The sequence below is a fragment of the Chaetodon auriga genome, chromosome 22 (genome assembly GCF_051107435.1).
Source record: "Chaetodon auriga isolate fChaAug3 chromosome 22, fChaAug3.hap1, whole genome shotgun sequence".
Classification (NCBI taxonomy): domain Eukaryota; kingdom Metazoa; phylum Chordata; class Actinopteri; order Chaetodontiformes; family Chaetodontidae; genus Chaetodon; species Chaetodon auriga.
This window is the reverse complement of record NC_135095.1, coordinates 18,198,412-18,219,870: the sequence shown is the minus strand read 5'-3', so window position 1 is coordinate 18,219,870 and position 21,459 is coordinate 18,198,412. Positions and strand designations below refer to the sequence as shown.

Sequence of the window (21,459 nt, the reverse complement as noted above, 5' to 3'; positions counted from 1 at the left end):
AAGGGCCACTCCACTGGTTTAACACAGGACGCTCAGTTTACTTGTCTCTGATCTGATGGAGGATACTACTCTCATGTCTTGTGTGGTAATTATGAAGTGCAGCTGGTTAGCTTAGCTTAGCATAAAGACTGGAAACAGAGGGAAACAGCTAGCCTGGCTCTGTCACTGTTGGGGGAACAATGAACATAAAAGCTCCTGAAGGGGACACCAATGATGTCTACTCCCTGTCCTAATAACTGACCATGTCTGTAGCTGGAGATGTCTCACAGATGTCTCTTTTACAGTGGTGGTCTATGGGGAAAATGCTTTTTGGGCTGCAGGGGATTCTTTGTTGCAATACCACGAGTGGCCACTAGGAAACACTGGAAGCCAGGCTGACTCCGGGGGGTGCAGTTTTTAAGATATGGGCTTTCACCAATGTCTAATGATGCATTCATGAGATGATCGCATAATGGGAAAAATGGGGTTTATTTCATTAAGCTGACCTGTAGTCTGTTCTTTGTCTTCTTGTTTATGGTTTCAAACAGCTTTGGTTTGCTCCTCGGAGCATGCAGCCCTGCAGGTAACGACTCCTCAGCTCTCTTTGCTTTTTAGAAAGTTGTGTTTTTCTGACCTTTCCCACATTTCACGTCGGACGACTTGTGCATCGAACACAGAAGCAAACTGTCTGGACTGCAGACGGTTACATAAGACCTCAACACAGAGGCTTTCTTTTCCTGACGAGAGCTGCTCAACCACTGCTACGCTCAGCGAGTGTGTGTGTGTGTGTGTGTGTGAGGTCATCCATGGGAGAGTCAGAGGACGTCTGACGGTCTGATTTACCTTTGTTTCTCTTCATGAGCAGACATTTATCTGAGCATGACTTTTTCCAAAATGACCACAAACAAAGCTCCTCGTTTGCAGCCCGTGTCAACATGTGATCTGAAGAAGGAAGAAATTTGGAAGAACCCGTTTGATTTGTCCAATTCAGACTGCTGAAGCCAAAAATTCACTTCAAATAACCTTGAATGAGGAGTGTGACTCGTGTCCACTGCATCAGGACGTCCAGTCTGTCCACAAGCTAAACCTGTTTTACTGCAGGCGTGAGGCTACGACTGTTGTTTTAAAGGGAAACTGGAGCCGTTCATGACCGTTTGTTCTGCTCCTGCGCAGAAATTAACACGTTCTATACAGAATTAGTGACGACAATATGGACAAAAATTACTTTTAATTGGGATGAACTTCTTCTATTTACATTAAAACAGAATGTTTATTTGGAATATTGAGTGCAGCTGCTAGAAAAGGTTCATACACACAGTTGTTTTTCTATCTGTATCCTGTATATTGTTAATTTGACCTTTGTGCCACTGTTCTTGTTTTTTTTAATACTCGCTGACTGTAACGACTTAATTTCCCCAGCGTGGGATCAATAAAGTCTTATCTTATCTATTCTTTTTAATGGATCTGTTTCAAATGGCAAACGGCTCGTGTTGTATTTTTGTGCTGTGCGATCACTCTGTGAAGGTGCCTCATTTAAGAGGACTGTGAGCGGCTGCTGTCATGCGATTCGAAATAAAAGAAAAACTTTAAGGCGACAGGACACACACATGTACGGAGAGTGGTAGGTGGGTGGTCGACAGGGGCCCCCGGCAGGTTAATCTGGCCACAGTCAGCATTGTTTTATGTATGCAGCGTTTAGAGCAGAGACCAGGCAGGAAATGAGGAAATACTTGTGTTTGCTGCCTTGTAATTAGACCTCGACAAACGGGCACACCCTCCCGAAACACGCACATGCCACAAACGCACGACAAGCTCGTTTAAAGGCAAACAGCAATAATCTTCATACGTTTATTGTGATCGTTTCTATCCGTCGTGAGACACAAAGCAGATTTGAATCTAGACAAACTAACTTTAAGCCACCGCTGGACGCTTGACTACAACAGAGAAGGACAAAGAACTAATGCCCATGCAGCAGGAGACAGAGTGTATCTAACCATGTGCAGGCTCGACAGGTAAAATGAATCTAATAGTCAGTGGCATCGCTAGAGAGACTCTCAGGCACACAGTTATCCAAAAAAAAGAGCTACACTTCACAGATCCAAATCAAAGCAAGCGGTCAAAACTAACTTTTAGAGTCTCCTGATCCTGAAGAAAACAAACATCTAGCAGGAAAATGAAGAATATGATGAAGAATATGTACACTCAGGTGTCCATCAGCGATCAGGTCACATGATGCGGTTGCGTCTTCAGATCCTCCACGAGTCTGAATGAAAAGTGTGTGTTGGCGTGAGACGGTCGCTCTGGCGGGACGTCTTTGCTCAGAGTGGGGTGTCGTCTGCCGTCCTGCTGGCTCATGTGACGTAAGTCAAAATGTCACCTTTTTAAGAAGTACTACACGTCAGTGGAGCAGCAGATATTCTGTGTGTTGGAAATATATCATGAGCAGGGGCACATATCAGATCCCGTGTTTTCTGCTCGTATTTACAGCTTAGCTCCTGGAGCTATTTGGTTCGAACTGTGAGGGAAATGGAGGCAGTGTTTGAGGAACCTCCTCTGGAAGTCGACAGCAGCTAATCAGCTGCCGATCATTCCCATCATCAGTTAATCTGCAAGCTTCTCCCAGTGAAATAAAGTATTACCAAATGATTAAATGCTGGTGAGACTCAGTAGATGACAGTGAAAAACACAGTTTCTAAGTGCCAGAAACCAGCAGACCCACAGTGACACACCACTCTGTGAAGTACCCTCCGCCACTTTCCGATCTTTTCATCCACTTTTCGATCTTCTCCGCCACATAATCCGTCTGTGTGTACAAAGCATCACGTCGTCGTCTGCATCACCGGGCGAACAGTTTATGAACAAGTGTTCCAACCTGCTGCCATCCTGCCCGTCGCCTCCGTCTCAGCCTCGCCTTGACGACAGCAAGCAGCTTCAGGACAAAGTTAGACTGAACGGACGTGTTCCCGGGTTTGTTGTAAGAGTCTAAAAAGAAAAATATCCACATCTCTTGCTAGTCTCGTGTAAATGTTGTCCACTCGCAGGTTTTTAACTCCTAAATATGAGTGACTTTTTCCTCAGCGGGAGGTGATGCGTTCATCCCGCCTTCCTGTCTGTCTCGCCATCAGTCGGCCGGTCAGGTGTTCAGTCGGCTTTGTAGTTCGTTCTCTGGTCCAGACAGTTGTTTTTTTGTCATCTCAGGCAACAGACAAAAAAGAAAGAGAGCCGTCTCTCTGACCCCTGACCTCTGCCCCCAGCTCCCGGTTTTGCCTCTCCTCCTCGGGCTTCGGGCCCCTCGGTAGGGTAAGAGTGTGTGTTCAGGTCAGGGGTTTGGTCTGTCCCGGCATCAGTGGGCGTCTGGAGGACTCGTTCCCGTTCAGGCCGGTTTTCCCTCCGATCTTTCTCGCTCTCTCACTCGTTCATCCGCTCTCTTGCTCGCTCGCTCGCTCGTTCGTTCGTTCAGCCTGGGCCCAGACTCCAATCAGCGTCTCCTGGAGGAGAGAGCAGACATTTACTGTAGAGGAGCTGAGCAACAGCAGCACCGTTCAGAGTCGTGGATGAAGTTTGAAGGTGTAAGAGTTTCAACAAACCAAACCCTGCTTTTCACACCATTTACAGCAACGTTAAGCTACTTTTTTACCTTAAAACGAGCACTTCAAAGTCACTTTGATGGTGCACCGACTTGCAAGAAGGAAAATGGAGCCTCTTCACTCCCTCTCTGCACCCAGACGCCTGTCCTGCTCTATGTAAGGAAGGCTGCCGGGTACGACCTCCAGCAGGAAGGCTCTACGTCTCACACCAACGTCTATCGCTGATTTTGGTGAAACTGGATCAGACTTTGAGGAGAAAGAGTTTCTGGTTTTCCTCTGGCTGCTCTGCCTCAACTCTCTGTCCAGCTCCTGGTGGACAGATAGCTTTCCTTGACGCTAAAGCAACTGCTAACTGCTGCTAAATGTAGCCGCTTAGCTCAGTTAGCTGTGCAGCTAGCTGACTCTGTCTGACTGGAGCTGGAGTGCTGGTGTTTACACCGCTGGCACGGGGGCTCTGGACCCCCTGGAGGAGGAGGTTTTCAGACCCGGGGCAGTGGTGACCCAGCAGGGAACGCTGGTGCCAGAAAAGGCATCGGAGCTGGGAGAGCAAGCAACGGAACGGACATCGTGGCAGCGGAGAAGAGACCAAAGAGCACGTTGACGGAGGAAGCTAAGCAGAGAAAAAGAGACTGAGGGAGAGCAAATCTCCAGCAGCTTTCAGTCGTTGGCTGTGAGGCTGAGAGACAAACGGCGAGCTGTAAGTAAAATTAGCTCTTTTTAAGTTTCGCCTTGTATTGTTGCACTTGATTGATGCTTAGCTGTTTGCAAAGCTGTCTAGTTTTTGACCATAAGTAATGTAAAAATAATGTAATGTAAAAGCAGCTGTCCTTATCTCCAACAGCAATGTTTAAGTGAATTACACAAAGAAACTGTTGATCCAATTCTATTATTAAAGTACTGATAATGGCCACTTTAAGGATTCCAGCTGTAATGTTATTACCTGTGTGTCCTGTGCATTTATCCATCCATCACATCAAGTATGAAAGACTGATGGAGTCTCCTGAAAAACTGTCCAACACGGTCATGTACCTGCGCACTGAGCTGCAGATCTGCCTAAAAGGGCCCGACACATGCACAGGTATTAAAAGCTCCTCACACTGCCTCCACGACATCTTTAGTTTGATTCAAACTGAAGCGATTACAACCAAATGTTCCTGTTTGGAAAATGTCAAACACTGTCTCTCAGCTCCAGCTCAACATTAAAAACTATTAAATTAAAAAGCTTCTGAGTGAATCTATGTGCATCTGTGGTTTAAGTCTGTCAGTAAACGCGTTTGTTTCAAAGCAGTGTTTGCACAGACTGATCTCAGACCAGCTGAAATGCCACGTGTGCATAAACCAATCATGTTGTTTCGCCTGACAGAAGCAAGAAAGACACACGAGGTGATGCTGATGTTAAAGTTTAAACTTCAAGTCCATCTTTATTTCCAATTATTCCCGGAGCTTTTACAGGAAAATAAGTTATCTGAGTGGCTGAAAATCAGAACCAGGTCAAATCTAAACCAAACCTGTCCTCTGTGATATTAACTAATATGAGGCTTCATCTGTGGTGTCCTCTAGCCTACTCCGGGACGTGTCTTTGGCTGCTCTGCTGCTCGTCTTTCCTGTCTTGCCCTTATCGTGCTGCTTAAAGAGACGGCAACGAGGTGGAGTCAGGGCACGCTCGGATAACGAGCCCTGATCCAGCACATTCTGCGGTTCGTCTGAGCGATCGCGGCTCACAGCTCACCTTCCTCCGGTCTTGAAGATGAGGTCGGCGTTGGGAGCGCCTTTCGGGTGCTGGTAACGAGGCCGGCGCTCGCGGTTGGTGTTGGCCGGGGCCGGGCGCTGAGCGAGGGACTGCATCATCTCTGCAGCACACACAGAAGAAAGCAGCGGTTTAACTCTTTGAAACGTGTTGCTGATACAGAATAAGCGGATGTTTACAATAATCAATGAAGCTGATGAGGTCAGACGTTAAATATCAGGCTTGTCAAATCAAACTCAGGTGCCAAAATGAACTCATGAGGCGCAAACAGGGCGAAAACAGAGAAAGTCGTGTGATGAGCTGTAGAGTGAAAGCAGCTACAGACAAACTTGCTTTCCCATATCGTCATGAACGGCGTCTAGGAGTCTAGAAAGAAGTGAGACAACGTGGCACAACACACCCTGATGTCACGATTACGCTCACCGACTTATTAAGAGACAACATTTGCTGAGTGACAGTCTTATGATGTGACATGTGAAAGACATCTGCGGCGGATGTGGTGACATCAGGTCACACGATGCGGTACACGTGGAGTTTGTTAAGTCGCTCTGGCGGCTTCACGTATTCTCTGCTGTACTGAGAGTGTGAGAACATGTCGATGCTAAAGCTTCACGCTCAGCTTCTCCTGTTGAACTCATCGTACCCTGGTAGTCCTCCTGCTCCTGCCTCTCGTTGATGTCCAGCGTGAGCTTCTTCATCCTCATGCGCTCCTCCTGCTCGGCCTGCTGCTGGTTGAAGTGGTTCGCCGCCAGGTGGGATGACAGCGGCACGTTCAGGATCTTATACTGTTGACCACAAACACACACGTTAGCATGACACACAAGATCAGTGGAACAACTGATAATATAAGTAAATCTCGAGGAATAGTTCGACATTTTGGGAAACATGTTAACTGGCTCTCTGGGGGTTACCCGTCTGTTAAAGATTATGTTACAGCCAGCAGAAGAAAAGATCAACTTATTGATCCCACACTGGGGAAATTTAGCTTAGGTTAGCTTAGCTTAACATAAAGACTGGAACCAAGGGGAAATGGCTGGCCTGGCTCTGTCCACAGGTAATATGACCTCTAAAGCTCATCAGTTCACACATTATATCTCTTTCTGTACAAAACTGAACTGTAAAAGAGCTTTTCTGGTTTGAGCATTTGAGGTGTTGCTAGTCTGTCAGTTACACTCACTTTGTCCTGCATGAGCGTGTTAGCGAGCCGTAGCAAGCTTTGGAGGCACTCGCAGGGACAGTTTGCTACCTTTGGACAGAGCCAGGCTAGCTGTTTCCACGTTTCCAGTCTTCGAGCTAAACTAAGCTAAGCTAACCTGCTGCTGGCTGTAGCTGAATTTCTACCATAGAGCGGTGACGATCGTCTCATCTGACTCTAAAGCATTTCAAGTCTTTACACATGCACTGTTTACACAGCCAATGCTAGCTAGCAGTTAGCGTGTTGCTTGTGTGTGTGTGTGGTGAGGGGTCCAGATACAACCCGCACACAGGAAGTAACCAGACGCACACACACACAGGATGCTTTTCTTCACCGCTGCAGTAACCCGGTGAGGCGGTGTGTGTTTACAGAGAGAGAAATGTCACTTCCCATCCACACGCCTCGCTAACATGCCCACAGAGATGTTCTGTGTCCTCTCCAAACTTTCACATGAAAAGACAACTTTTCTTTTTGCCTGTGTGAAACGCTCCATTAAAACCTCCGAGCAACTGGCAGAAAAACTGGACACACCCTATAGTACAAGAACCAGTCTCTGCCCTCAAACCACACATTCCACCACGGCCCAAACACACACACACACACACACACACACACACACACACACACACACACACACACACACACACACACAGCTACAAGTCCAGAGTCAATATTATTGCTGGGCTCAGTCAGACTGGGCATTTCGTCCAGCAGGAAGTTTGTGTGCACAGCAGTGAAAGTGTGTCGCTGCTCTCCTCACGTCTGTTTGCTCTCAGCTCTTCACTCATCCACACACTCTTTAGAAAACTGTGACGTTCCTGTGTGTGTTTCTGGACGTCCGTCACCTCTGAGTGCCTGGACGGTAAAGTTAAAGGGTGATCAACGTTCTCCACCAGTGGAAGAGGCAGAAAAAAGCCTGTTTTAGATGAAATTATTTAATCGAAGGACTAACAAACACCAAAAAAAGTTCTATGAAGTCCTGTTCTTCATGTATTTACTGTAATATGTCCTCTTTTGTTGCATTATGTTGTATTTCGATTAGGGAAAAAAAGGGAATCAAGCTAATTTACGCATCCAAAACAAAACAGGAAGTCCCTGGAAAGTCATGCAAAGATGGAAGCTGCTGCTCTGGATCACAGGAAACGTCTGATGAAGGACAGTCCATAATAAAGGTTTTTGTTGGGATCTGACAGTTTAATCAGGAATAATAACGTCCGCAGTGGTCGTGGTCTGTGCGTAGACGCGTGGTCGTGTTCCGGCGCTGTCGGCTGCCTTTACCTGCTGCTTGTTGCCTTTGCGTGTCAGCATGACGAACTGCATGGTGTCGGAGATGTCCGGGTCTCCCTCGCCGAGGCACGGCTGCCCGGAGCCGCCCTTCTTCAGCTGACTCTTCAGCTGCAGGGGAATGGCCACATCCAGCTGGTGCACCTTCACCGTCTCGCCGCTGCGCTGCTGCAGTGACAACACGAAGGGAGCATGGAGGCGTTTTCACTGAGCAGGCTAATATTCTGCTAATGGATCCTCCCTTCGAAAGGTTATAACGTTCATTTTTTGTTGAAACTTACAGACGTGTTGATTCTACTGTACATTCAGTGATATAAATGGGGCGGACAAAATAATAGAAACATTGGTCAGCATAATGCAATACAACTCAACAGCCCCACAAACTTACAGCTCACAAAACAATCATTGCTCATTAAGAAATGCCAGTTTTCCTTTAGGAACAGACCAACTGATGTTACTAACTAAAGGACAGCCTCAACATTGTTCCACTTTAGTGAACACAACACTGAAACAGGTCTTACTGATTATTCCTCCTGTTTAAACTGGACTAAAGAACTTTCAATGTAAGTGATCAGGAAGAAAACCTACAACAGTCCTCAGTTTGTGCAAAAATGTACTCAAACAATTATATGCTAATATGCTAAAAGCTATTATGTGGCTTCAGCAGTCTGAGTAAAACAAATCAAGTGGATATCTTTCAAAGTTTAAGACTTTTTAATACAAAACCTGATGTTCTGTAGCTGTCCGTCCACTGCAGCTCAACGGGGAAACACACAGACGGAGGTTTGTACTAAAACTCTGCAACTCTGGAAGACGCTCACTTGATTTGATGAACTCAGACTGCTGAAGCATCATCTCAGATACACTTTTAAATAAAGTTTTGTACAAAACAGAACGAGGACTGTGGAGTTTGGAGGAATGATTCAAACCCGTTGACTGCAGTCACAGTTTCGTACCTGCAGGTTCTCCAGCATCATCTTATCCAGAGCCTGAATGAAGTCCTCGTCCTCGGCACAGGCCACATGCTTCAGTCCACCTCCGCGGATGGTGACCTCCTGCACACAGGCAGCGAATGGACAGGACAGAGCGGACGAATCGTTAGATCAGCAGCTCCTCTCGTGAAATCATTGTTTCCTTAAAGCTAAATTTAAAGTTCTGGAGGCAGACCGTGATGACAGCGTGCTCAAAACACTGATCTATAAATGTTCACCATCACTCATCCTGCGTTCATGACAGTGATTACAGCGGAGTCTACAGACATTTTTGGACAGATTTACTCTCATCTATCTTCATATGAGCGTCTCACATTGTTCTCCTCATCCGTCTCGTTTTCTTTATTGGAGTCGGTCAGATAGTCGGTGTTCTCTTCCTCCTCCTCCTCCCTCTCCTCTTCTTCGTTCTCGGACGCTTCCTGCGAAAACAGCACAGTCACAGGTTGTTAACTGACAGGAGAATCAGCCAATGATGGGACGGACACGATCATCAACATCGACTCAAACTGACTCACATCCTCTTCCTGTTCGTTCATTTCGCTCTCGTTGCCCGACTGCTCCTCGGTCTCGGCGCCCCCCTCTTCGTCGTCGTCGCCATCGTCGTCTTCCTCGTCGAGACCCTCCCCTTCGCTCATGGCGCTGGAGCGGCCGTCCTTCCCCATGGCCAGGCCTTCAGGAAAACACACATGTGAACACATGAGGTGAGGAAGCTCAAACTCTGCTGAGAAAAACGTGAAAAACGACTCCAGGACACAAAATATTCTCCTGAGGAAGTGATTCACAAACAGTCATCAGATCATGTTATGACAGATTTTATCATGAGGGCCTCCTCGCCAAGCAGCTTCACTCAAACAGAAGCTTCAGCTATAAATAGATGGAGGGAATTACTGTTTCATTGGCCGCGTTACCGGCCGACCTGGATGAAAAGTACAACCAATTACAGAGTCTAATTACACAGTGACAGCAAAGAAATGAAGCCGGGCGGGCGGGCTGAAGCTGAAGATCAGGTTCTGTGTGACTCCGGGACTGAGGAATGCCTGATCCCGGTCAAAGTATGAAAGGTAAAACAATGGCACCAGTGTTTAGCTTCGAGGGCCTCCGTCGGCCTCATCAATCACTTTCTCTGCCTCGAAACCACACGCACATCCACACGCAACTGCACGCACACACATGACCACAGACATCAAAGATCTCACAGACAGACAGACAGACAGACAGACAGACGGGCAGACAGACCGACCCCTTACAAAGAATCAGTGTCGAGCTGAGACTCTTTGTCACATCTGAACATCTCACACGTCTTCATTTACACAACAGCTTGATGCACACAATGTTTCACAAAGACGAAAAACCCAAACATTGAATGAACATTCGCGCATCAGGACTTTGCTTCTTCTTCTTTTCTCTCCCATTAATAACCTCACGACCCCTCAGATTTATCTTGTGACACTCCGGAGGGATGATGCTCGACTCCTCGGTGCAGAACCAACGAGATAAACGTCCGAACTGCATGTAAAAAAGTTCAAACTAGCAGCAAACAACAAAATGCTGCTCACACGTCGATGCATCAGCGTTAACAATGCAATCATGCGTCTGTCACATGGCCTTTCTTCTGCTTATCCTTTGATACTTAAGTCCATTTTCCAGCACTGCATTTTATTGTTACAGCAGTAATTTTACCTCATTAACGGATCAGAGTGCCTCTTCCACCACTCAAACACTGTCACAGCGTGCCACGCTCTCAGAGGGTGGGGCTGCTCTTTACATTTTTCTCTCCACATTCCAAGTCAACACCTTGAAACTGTGAAACAAAGCCGTTCCTGCGCTGCAGAGTGAGATGCACCTGCTGCGTTTCCTTCTTCCTCGCCTGTCACGTCATCTTCTTCTCTTTTGTTTGCATTCTTGATGAGTCGCATCACGCTCTGCAGCAGAGCTCGGATCTAAGCCTTCATTACAGGTTAGAACGCAGCAAAGCCGTCAGACCGAGCTTCACGTTCTTTTAAGGTTCAGATAGAAAACTCACATGGCCAGAAGTTCACCGACGCTTCACATACAGCAGGTGGGCAAGTGAGGATTTAACAGGAGTCCCTACTTAACGAGCTGTCACTCACTGTCTGCACACTGCTGGATGTTATGAACGAGGGCAGTGACCTGTTTGTGACTCTTTCTGGAAGATTCACATCTCCAGCAGGAACCAATGAGCTGAAGGCTGTCACAGGTTTCCAGAGGCCGAGGTGACGAGTCACACTGCTGGTTTCAGCCCAATACGCAGAGATATTCAGCTCACGGTGGTATAAAACAAAAAGCACGAAGGAAAAGAAGACAAACTAGAAATAACGTTTCTGCTGAGGACAATCTCTTTGGGCGAGCCACCTGAGAGAGACTCCACATCATTCATCATCATTCCTAATTATCATCCCTAACAGCTCGGGGCCCTTCGAGTGACTGCATGTGTTAGGAATGTGCGTGTTTCGGTGAGCTGAACGTGTCTGGCAGAAAGAGCGAGTGAAGAGTGATGCAGCACAGTCGTCCTCCTACACGCCGGGGAATGCTGCTCGGCCGGGGCGACAGAGAGCGGCGCAACCGGCGAGACCGCCTGCCACACAGACATCCTTCGTACACTCGCGCTAATTACAAGCTGGATGTAGAGCACAGCGTCTCGCATTCACCTTCAGATATGTGTACATTGTATCTCTGGTACCTAGTTTGACGAGCACCTCCCTCTCCAGGTCGGCGACCTGCTTGGTGGCCTCCTCCAGGGAGCAGCAGAGCCTCAGCTTGGGCCTGAGCAGCTCCAGGGTGTCGCTGATCATGTAATCGATGTCGATGGGGAACGGGTGGTCCTTGGTCCAAACGTCCGTGCTCTTCTTCCACCAGATGTACCGCTGCAGACACACACAACGTCATTTGAACCAAAGAGCCTTTATCCGACTATTCTGTTATCTTCTGTCAGAGATGCCTGGCTGAACTGGCAGCAGAGGGTAGTAACATCTCAACACTCACATATATGAGCACAAAATACAGAACCTGAGAGGCACAAGGACAGCAACGGGCAACAAAAAGCAGTTTTTCCAAGTTTAGAAGAGACTTGCTGAAGATTATCAGACTAGATAATCTGGTCTGATTGAAGATGAACACATGCAGCATCTAAATACTGTCGCATACTTTGTCTTTTTTCCATTTATTTTAAAGACTGAATAGCATTAATATTAATCGTACATGGTGTAACACCGGCACTGACAGATTTCATCTTACAGCACCTCTACGCACCAGGAAGCAGGAAATGTGCCTCAAAATGAAAATGCTGTTCAGGAAATTCACTCATTTTGAGTTAAGAGTAAATGTGTTTGTTTTTTTTTCTTGGATTTCTCAGAACGGACCCCCACCGATGTGGAACCACAGCTCTATATGTAGTGCCCTCATAAAATTCCCAAAAATGGAGTGAAAAGTGTTGTCTGTGGTTTGTACACTGCTGCGGGTGACGGCCATGATTTAGTATCCCAAACCTCAGTTTACTGCTCACTACAGAGTGAAGGTCTGAGTCTATTATTTAGGGGTGCTGAGTGACACGGCTGAACACTCTCAGACCTGAAGCTTTAAAAAAGAACTGCTGGACTGAGGGAGATACTGAGAATCCAAAACTAAAGACAGGAGGCGCGTGAGGGGCAGACATGCCTGGAAGTAGATGAGGAAGCAGTCCAGCTTCCTCTTGCTGGAGCCCCGCTCAAAGTACTGGCCGCAGGTATCCAGCAGGGTGCACACCAGGCGGATGCGGAAAAGGTGCTCCGGAGGGTCCAGCGAGCTGGGGCTGCCGTCCTGATTGACCCCGAAGTAGATGAAGGAGAAGAGGGTGCGGAAGATGACGGCCGACTCCACCATGCGGTAGTTGTAGAGCTCGCCCAGGAACTTGGCGCTGCTGATCCGCCGCTGGTTGAACTTGGGCTGGTTGACCTGAGAGTGAGGAGGGGCGGAGGAAGTATTCAGATCCTGTACTTGAGTAAAAGTAGCTATAAAGCACGGTAAAAGTACTCACTCGTAAAATCAATACAAGTTAAAATCTTACCAAAGTAAGGCTACACTTCACTGAAACTCTGTACTTAATTATCCATATTTTATCATGTGCAATTAAAAAAAAATCATTTTGCAAAGTGCCAATCACTAAAACATTGAAATATTTAGAAAAATTAGAAAAGAAAATGAGCAGAAAGTTGAAACCTTTCTGTAAAGCAGCCTGTGACATTTTTCAGCTTCAGCCAAGAATTCAGTTTTCCTTCGGGGTCAGTCGGGGGGTAGATCTGACACACGCCTTAAGCATGACTTCTAGCGTGTGCTGCTCAACATTTTTACACGCTGCTGCTGCTGTCAGAGCCTGAACTGTAGATTCAACCACGTGAAACAGTTTCAAGTGTCGTGCAAAGCCGCATGACTTCAGCTCAGGATGCTGCCACGCGGCATTCTCGTGTCCTGCAACATGTCCGTGTTCTTCACACGTCTGACAGCCAGCTGTCAAAAGTGTCACGAAACACTAGCAGCTGGTTGAGTTTGTATTCCTGCATCAGCTCATATTTCCAGCCTTACATGTTTCTGGCCTTACCTCCATGCCCAGCCGGATGTCCTCCAGCACGCCGTCCACCACATGGATGCCCACGTCCTCCTGGTAGATCACCAGGCCGGCCAGCAGGCTGGCCACGCAGTGGATGCTGTTGTATTTGACGTTCCAGATGTTGACCATGCAGCAGATCAGGTAGCTCTTGACCTCGGGGTCCTGCCAGGGCAGCTTGCGGGTCTGCCTCAGCACCTTCTCAGTGGTGACCTTGGACAGGTCTTTGTAGAGCAGCTTGCGGATGTACTCCTGCAGCGGCGGCCGCTTCTTCTTCACCGTCTTCTCCACGGGCGGGGGGTTGCAGTAGTAGTAGGCGTTCTCCACCATGGTCACGTAGCGGGCATCCAGATGCTGCGCCTGCTTTTTACGCATCATTTGCTCCTGGAAAGCAGACAGAATATGACAAAATATCAGCTGTTTACAGTGAGACACGACTGCAGTGTCACTAGAGCCAATAGAGCTGATAGAGCTGGCATTGATATTCGGGAGTTTAGTTGAGTATCAGCTGGATGACAAAATCATCAATCAAACCGTCGACCTGCAGCGATGACGTGTACTCACCAGCAGGACGCTGGTACGCAGGTGAGAGTCGGGGGACCTGAAGAGGAAGCGGCCGCAGGTCTCCAGCAGTGTGCACGCCATCTCGATGTGGTGATGGGTGAAATCAGACAGCAGCATCTGTGGGGTCACACACACACACACACACACACACACACACACACACACACTTCACCAAACAGCTAATAACGTGTGATATGAAAAGCGCCGCCCTGCAGGTAGATGAGATCGATTCCTCACATGTTTGTAAGGTGTGAAACGCTGTTGGTCCACTGCAGATCGTGATATAAAAACACCACACGGACACATGAACAGGGTTAAAGACTCGATGTCCATTGGAGGGGGTCTTTAAAAGGACATTCATTTCCACAGTATGAGCCACCATAATGCACAGGACAAGTTAAAAAGTTTCTATCACACAAATAATGCCTCCCCTCTCCAGATATTCCAGCCACCGCTGGCGCTTATCGTTACAGTACCGGTGCTTCCTGTTCGAGTGCACGGGCTGCTGAACAAACGAAGATCTGCTCCGTGCTCGAGATAACGATCACTCAAAAGATCCACAGCTATTGTCTTTCTCAAAACAGAGACATGATTGTTGTCCTCTGCTTACAGCAAAAAGCACCTTTACGACCTGTAACTCACATGAAAGCTGTCTTCTTCATCTAACAATTTGATTCTCTTTATTATATCATAAATCTCACAAGCCTGAAATGAAAACATCAGTATTACAGGTTGCCCTGGCTTGTTGGTGGAGGTGGGGTCTATACACAGAACACAAAACACTGCAGACATTAGTCAGGGCGTAAAAAGCACCTCAGCCTTCTCTGCATGTCTTTCTCATTGGTCTTATTGTTTTATCTGTGTTTTTATTTACAGTTAATCTCCTGGAAAGATGCCAGATGCTCAAAGGTGCAGAGGCAGAGGTTCACACACACAGACTTCTCCCGTTGAAGCGCTGAAGTCTGGCAGCTCAGAGATAATGAAGCTTCTTCCACCCACCTTGAGACAGTGAAGCGTGTCCGTCTTTGAGAACATCTTGAACTTGGCCAGCTCCCCGATGAATCTCACAGTTTTATTTTTTGTCTCGATGTTGATCTGGTCCTTCTTCCGAATCTACAGCACCAACAACAGCACAACAAAATTATTACCAGGAATAATTAATAATTCACGATGCTGTCATAAAAAACAAACAGTAGAGTCCTGCTAGTTTGCGTTTGGAGACTTTGTGAACATCACTAATAAGAAAACACATGAGAAAAAAGTATCAGACATAGTTTAATTAAAAAAAGAAAGACATGGACTCACACCCTCTAACTTGTGTCATACATTTGTTTCAAACCCAAATTGGTTTTCTCCAGTCACAAGAAACTGAGGGGAGGACCTACATGGAACCTGAAGTCTCCCTTCAGCATGGAGCAGAGGTCTTCGGCCACGTCGGACATGCAGGGATGAAGAGTCGCCACCAGGCGAGAGTAGAAGGGCAGAAGATCCAACCTGCAGGAGGAGAAAGAGTCAATGCTCCTCTGATCTGCAGACATTAATTAGGATGATAGCACCCCCTGGTGGTGTACGATGGTAGAGGATAAGGCTGTTGACGTTCCATATTTTTCTATCTACAAATCTCATGAAAAGACCAAAACCAATGATGACTGTATCCGCTAACAAGTACACTGTGTATCACAGCCTGATATATCATCAGCTCCATTCCTCTTAAAAACACAACAGTGAGCCTCAGTGTTGTTCCTGGAGCAGAGAGCCACAGACAGACTGTACGTTCTGACATTATTGGTTTTGGTTTTTCATGGATTTTGTCGACAGTAATAGAAGTGTAACATGCGGTGTAGTTAAAGCAGCGTGTTAGCAGAGCAGCAGCAGCAGCTTCAGCTCTCCATCTGTGTCTACACAGGATGCGTTCAGGGACAGTATTGGGTTGAGGCCACCAACACACCATCGCTGAAGTTAGGTTTGTGAAATGTGACAATGGACTTGAAGACAGTTCTGCTAAAACACAACATTGACATATTATCTTGAATTAAAGTTGCTTTGTTAGCTGCCTGTTTACGTGCCGAGCAGACCCAGAGCAACACTATGATTCATTTCATGTTTCAGCTGAATCAAAGTCCAATAGCCAGTCTTCTATCAGCTCTGTTATTGGTCTCCACCAACTCCTGAGAAAAACATCTGCTAAATGCTCCACAATCTTCACCAGCTAGTCTGTAACTGTGCCAGTCTGATGTGATCTGTAGCGTCAGGTGATGCTGTCTCCCCACCCGTCGTTAACAAATGAATAGAGCTTTACCTCTGCCGGGGGACGGTGAAGAGGGCTCGGACAAGCTTCCTCCTGTTAGATTTGGTGTTCATGTTCATGCAGAAGTCCATGGCAGCCTGCAGGAGTCAACACAGGGCTTATAATTTTCAAGATGCAGAGGCCCTTACCCATCAGCACCCTGATATTCTTCATTTCTACCGATGTGTAACATGTAAGAGCTAATCATCAAGCAGAGGTCAGGCGGAAACACCACGCAGAACGCAGTCATTCCCCTTTGTGTCTCATCACCTTGTCTATGAGGTCTCTGTTGACACAGTTGGGGAGCTGCTGGATGAAGGCGTCCACGATTAGCTTCAAGTGAGAGCCGGTGTTGGCCTCTTCATCCTCTTGTTCTATAAATACAAAAATAAAGGTTTATAAACATCCACTTATCCACAATAAAACTGTAAAAACTAAACATAACCAGACCAAAATAAAGAGTTTAGAAATAAAGAACAACAAAAAGATTCACTGCATTATATTATATTCATTTACAGGACATAGGAGAGAAAGTCACAAGATGAGTTTAGACTGAGGGACACACACAGGTCGGTGTCATGATGGACACAAAACAGTTCAAATAGTCAGATCACACTCGGAGGATTATGAAGTGTGTTTAGAAGACATGTACGATTACCATCACGTTGAAGTTCAGAGATGTGTTTACCTTGCTCATCCAGCAGTTTTTTGGCAAGTTCCTCATTTTCTGCCTCGTCTGGTCCCTCCAGTTCGAGAGGTTCGTCTGCGATGTCCAGAGCCTCCAGCTCCAGCTCCAGTTCCTCCGTGGTGCTGGCCGTGTCCTTCGCCTCTCTGCCATCTGAACACAGAAGTCAGAATACAGCTCAGTGTGAACCTCTTTCTTCATCTGTCCGCGGATGTCTAAAACATACCTCTGGCATCGTCCTTGTCTTTGCCCTGGCTGCTCTTCTCGTTGTCCTTGAAGAGGATGGCAGGGACGAAGGCCTTCAGGTCCACCAAGTTCTCGTAGAAGTTCCGAGCGTCTTCATCTTCCCAGATCCCCCCCTCCAGGTCATACTCTCCGGGCTTACCGGGAGTGAAAATATCGATGCCGGGACCGTGCTCTGAGAGGGCAGGGAGAAGACAACGTTATAAACAAAACACAAACAAACGTTCACCTGACAGGAGTCACTATCTGACATCATTTAAAATAAAAACAAAGGGGAAAAGACGGGTCACACACCCTCCTGCACAGTCTTGTCCTGAGGCAGCTCTGGCATGTTTTCATCCAGCAGATCAGCTAGAGACTGAGTGTTGGCCAGCAGCTTCTGGTAGGAAGTGGCAAACTCTTCATACTGCTTGTGTCTGTCCTCACTCAGCTCCCCTTTGGAATGTAGGATACGCCTGAAGAGGAGAAAATGTCGAGGTCTTATTAAAGTGAACAACAAAAGGAGCACTGACCTGGGTTACCTGTGGTGGCGTGCTCACCTGTTCTGCCTCTCGGTGTTCTGCAGCTCGCGGTGGTCCTTCTTCAGGTGTTTGGTGAGTGATGTGAAGTACTCCCGTAGCAGGTTCTGGAAGGGCTGCTGTTTCTCTGTGCTGATTATCTCGCTCGGAGGGAAGCTCAAGCCGAATTTCTCTGCAGCCAGTTTCACCTTGCGGGGCACCAGACCGGCAATGTCATCCCCACAGTGTTTGCAGAAGCTGATTACCACCGACACATGAGTGTGTGTCTCCCGGTCGGTCCCAATGATGTTCTTCAGCTGCTCGTAAATAAGCGAAAGGCCCTCTTTGTCTGTGAAGAGGCCAACGATGGTAAGCTCGGCAATGAAGCGCAGGTCTGTGCGCAGCTTGCTCACGTTGGGCGCCTTGTCCTCCTTCCTCGCTTCAAAGTGCTTCTTCCACGCCTGTAACAGTAACGGAGCAAACTCAGTGTACCGCTGGTGGAAGAGGGAGCACAGGTGGACGGCGCAGCCTACATCAGAGATCTTCAGCTTGGCCTCCACGACAGAGCTCACAGCCTCGCCGATGTACTTGCTCAGGTTCAGCGAGGCAAAGTCATTGGACAGCGAGTCGCGCTGCTGTTCGGTAAGTGTACGCAGCTTCTTGACAAAGGCGGTGTTCTTTTTAAGGCTGGAGTCCAGACGGCTGAAGAAAGCCTCTTCGGGCCGACCCTCTTGGGCGTTCTGGTTCTTGCTGCGGAGTTCCTTCCTGCAGTGGTGGCGCTCCCAGGCCTCCTGGTGCAGCTGATGCCCCTCCTCCTTCTCCCTGTAGAAATGGAGAATGATTTGTGATGAAAACAAGACGACAGTAAGAGGGTGCTTAGACTGGATTCGGCTTTCCTGTCATGTAATTGGTACACAGCCTGTCTGGATGCAGGAAACATAAAGCTGACATATATTAACTGTAAATACATCACTTCCTTTTAAGGCCTTTTCTAACAAGCCAGACGTCCTGATATCAACATGCTGTCAAGCATTAAGCAAATTAAGCCAAAGTTGTAACATGTCTAAGGGCCTTGCTTTGCACAAAACATACACCAACACATCCTTAACCTTGACCAGGCTTTTCTCCCAGCTTTCACATTTTGTCAAAGTCATTATTCATCTTAGCCAGACATGACACATATGCTTATTTTCAGAATAAGGTGGGTTACTCAGAAATACTATCAATTTGCATGTGAGCTGTACGACACACTTTCTAGGAAAGCTTGTGAGAAATGAAAAGTTTTTTTTTAATTCATTCATTATAATATCTGTGCATGAACACGAAGAGGAGAGTGTCTGTGTCCCATGCTGATGGGACATTCTGAAACTTAACTAACTAACAGGAAAGATCTGAAGTTATAAACGTTTTTTCTGTGAAATCTAAGCAGGTAAATGGTCGTCAATCCACAGATTTCATGTCTGAGTTCTGAATGAGAAGAAAAAGTGTGATTTTTGATGCAAACTCCATCACTCAGGCTTTGAGGCACATTGGTGGTAAAATATGACAATAACAAAGTTCAGCATCACTTACTTCAGGAGAGCTGCCTCCTCTTCACGTTGTCTTTTGGCCTCCTCCTCTTGCAGCTTCTTCTCTTGCTCCTCCTGCTGCCTCTTCTCCTCCTCTTCTTTCTTCTTCTGTTCCTCCTCTGCTTTCTGTTTTTCCTCCTCCTTCTTTCTGCGCTCCTTTTCCTCTTTCTTCTTCTTTTCCTCTTCAAGGCGCTTTCTCTTCTCCTCCTTGCCACTTTCTTTTTTGCCGCTCATCTTGGCCTCGTCTTTAGCTTTGTCTCGAGCAGATGCTGGTCTTCTCTCACCATCTCTGTCCTTCTCTTTTTCCTTGTTACTGAAGGTGCAAACGTCTTTTTCATCCATGTTTATTGAGCGCTTGCGTTCAGCAGGCATACTGAGGACAGCAAGAAAAGGTTGCTTAACAATACTAACGGTATTTCCAGAATCCTTAAAGACTTTTCCAGCCGTCTGTATGAATAAATATTCTGTCTGTTGAATGTCAGAAAATACTTTTACCCTTTTTTCCAACTTTCTCCTGCTTTTCCTAATCCAAGCAACGCTGGTGGCCAGTCATGTCTCTATGAATCTCCTTGATGAATTTGTAGAAAAAGAACCAAAATTTAGAAATTAGTCTTACTGGTATATACTGGTTTGTTTGTTTTTTTTTCAATATTTTTCTTTGCAATATTACTTGGGAATATATTAAAATTCCTTACAAAATAACACACTTATATGTATCTGGTGTTTTACAAAAACTGGATGTCTATGACTCAAATATTATGATATGAGACGCACAAACTGGGGGTATTTACATTATGACTTGTAGTTTAATATGGTTTATTATTCTCACTTTATAATTTGTAAAGTTAAAATATAAAGGATTTATATGTGATTTTGTAATGAATGAATTTTATTATTATTATTATCATCATCGTCATCTGAATAATAACGGGTCAATAACGTAGATATTAATTGCATATTTCACGAAGAAAATAGGCAGTAAACTACAGATAAATTGTCTCACCTAACATTCTCTGGCACACACCCACGCAGCAGCTAGCGTTCATTAGCCATCTAGCCCAGCTGCATAGCCTTGGTTAGCATTGTAACGCTAACATAATTTCTATTTTATGGTAAAGATACGACTGAATAATTTGCTTAATCTTAGCCCCAAGACGTCGGTTGGTTTTATGGCACTGTAAAAATGTTGTAGCGTTTTCAATGAGCATTCAAATTCATAAGAAAAACAGAGTTATCACTAGCATAGCTAACGCGGTTAGCTAGGCCACTTAACTGGACGCACTGAAACAAATGTAAACAAATGTTTTGGCAGCGTTTAACTGGCAGCTAGTGTGTATAACGTGGTCATAGCGTAAACTTCCAATAATATATTTCAGAAATGTTTACTTAACGAATCTCATTTTCGTGAAAATATTGTTGGAAAATGAAAAGGTTTACCTGCAAAGTGTAGCAAAACAAACATCGGTCATTAGCGGTGGTTTCCGTGTAACCGCAAAAGGACCCTCCGTTATTGGTCACACAAAATATGCCTTATTGAAAATATCACTATCAAATTGCACTTAGTTATATTTTTATGATAAAGATCGGCGAATTTGTACTCCCTGGTTCAATATTATTGCAATATTATTTAAACTGTACGTAATTTTATATTTTGGTGCGTTGAAATTGTTTCACGTTGACAGGCAATGCTAACGGCAACTATTAATGTAATGGATGTCTGCGAGGCTCCGTCGACGAGAGTTGAAGGTTCTTTTTTTAGCCACTTGGGGGCAGCCAACAAGTTCTAAACAACACAAAATGTCTTTATTGACCAGAGAATGTTGTTAGATGCGATTGACTGTGACATTTTGATCACCTTGGTTGTGGCTGGTATTTCTGACTGTGGCTTAAACTGATTTAATATGAACATCAGGGGGAGAAAGTTTTACATCAGACTTGGAGATCATGTGTCTGAGAAACTTGAAATCTGTGTTGGGGTTGCAGGGAGCTTCTACTTTGAGTATTTCATTTTTCTTGTTCCTCTACAGGAATTTTTAGAACACATGATGGGTTTATAAAATATGATGCATTATTATGGATTAAAGTACAAACATAACATAGTTCAAATTAGCTCCATGTGGACTGACTACAACATTAAAATGCTGCTTTAATATTAATTGCTGAAAAATAATAATGCAACAGTTTAATATCTGAAATATATGCAAATAATTCTTATATACTTTTACAGCTAA

At 46.0% G+C, this 21,459-nt stretch overlaps 1 protein-coding gene across 6 annotated transcripts; it reads right to left on the bottom strand.

The window, feature by feature from the left end:
• Positions 1 to 1,813: 1,813 nt before the first annotated feature.
• Positions 1,814 to 20,727, bottom strand: upf2 (UPF2 regulator of nonsense mediated mRNA decay). 6 transcript variants are annotated; one of them, XM_076722052.1, is made up of 22 exons: positions 20,666 to 20,727; positions 19,724 to 19,796; positions 19,233 to 19,601; positions 17,703 to 18,482; positions 17,458 to 17,618; positions 17,147 to 17,338; positions 16,924 to 17,073; positions 16,506 to 16,609; positions 16,248 to 16,333; positions 15,334 to 15,442; positions 14,948 to 15,061; positions 13,949 to 14,065; positions 13,379 to 13,768; positions 12,460 to 12,735; positions 11,486 to 11,669; positions 9,300 to 9,454; positions 9,099 to 9,203; positions 8,749 to 8,847; positions 7,787 to 7,960; positions 5,957 to 6,098; positions 5,296 to 5,416; positions 1,814 to 3,467 (listed from the first exon to the last, which is right to left on the bottom strand). In XM_076722052.1, the coding sequence occupies exons 3-22, from the start codon at positions 19,598 to 19,600 to the stop codon at positions 3,458 to 3,460; spliced, it is 3,837 nt and encodes a 1,278-aa protein (XP_076578167.1). In that variant the 5' UTR covers position 19,601; positions 19,724 to 19,796; positions 20,666 to 20,727; the 3' UTR covers positions 1,814 to 3,457. The 6 variants fall into 6 exon arrangements, with proteins under 6 accessions (XP_076578167.1, XP_076578168.1, XP_076578166.1 ...); XM_076722053.1 differs by having other exon boundaries at positions 1,814 to 3,464; XM_076722051.1 differs by having other exon boundaries at positions 19,724 to 19,793; positions 20,666 to 20,687.
• Between the last annotated feature and the right edge of the window lie 732 nt (positions 20,728 to 21,459).

Bases quoted from the DNA above. Each gene is read 5' to 3' on its own strand.
- upf2 (XM_076722048.1), bottom strand. From the start codon at position 20,697: ATGACCGATGTTTGTTTTGCTACACTTTGCAG. The intron at 15,062-15,333 runs GTAGGTCCTCCC...TTGGTGCTGTAG, and splicing joins AGGGAGACTTCAGGTTCCAT to ATTCGGAAGAAGGACCAGAT. The intron at 14,066-14,947 runs GTGGGTGGAAGA...GTGACCCCACAG, and splicing joins ACACGCTTCACTGTCTCAAG to ATGCTGCTGTCTGATTTCAC.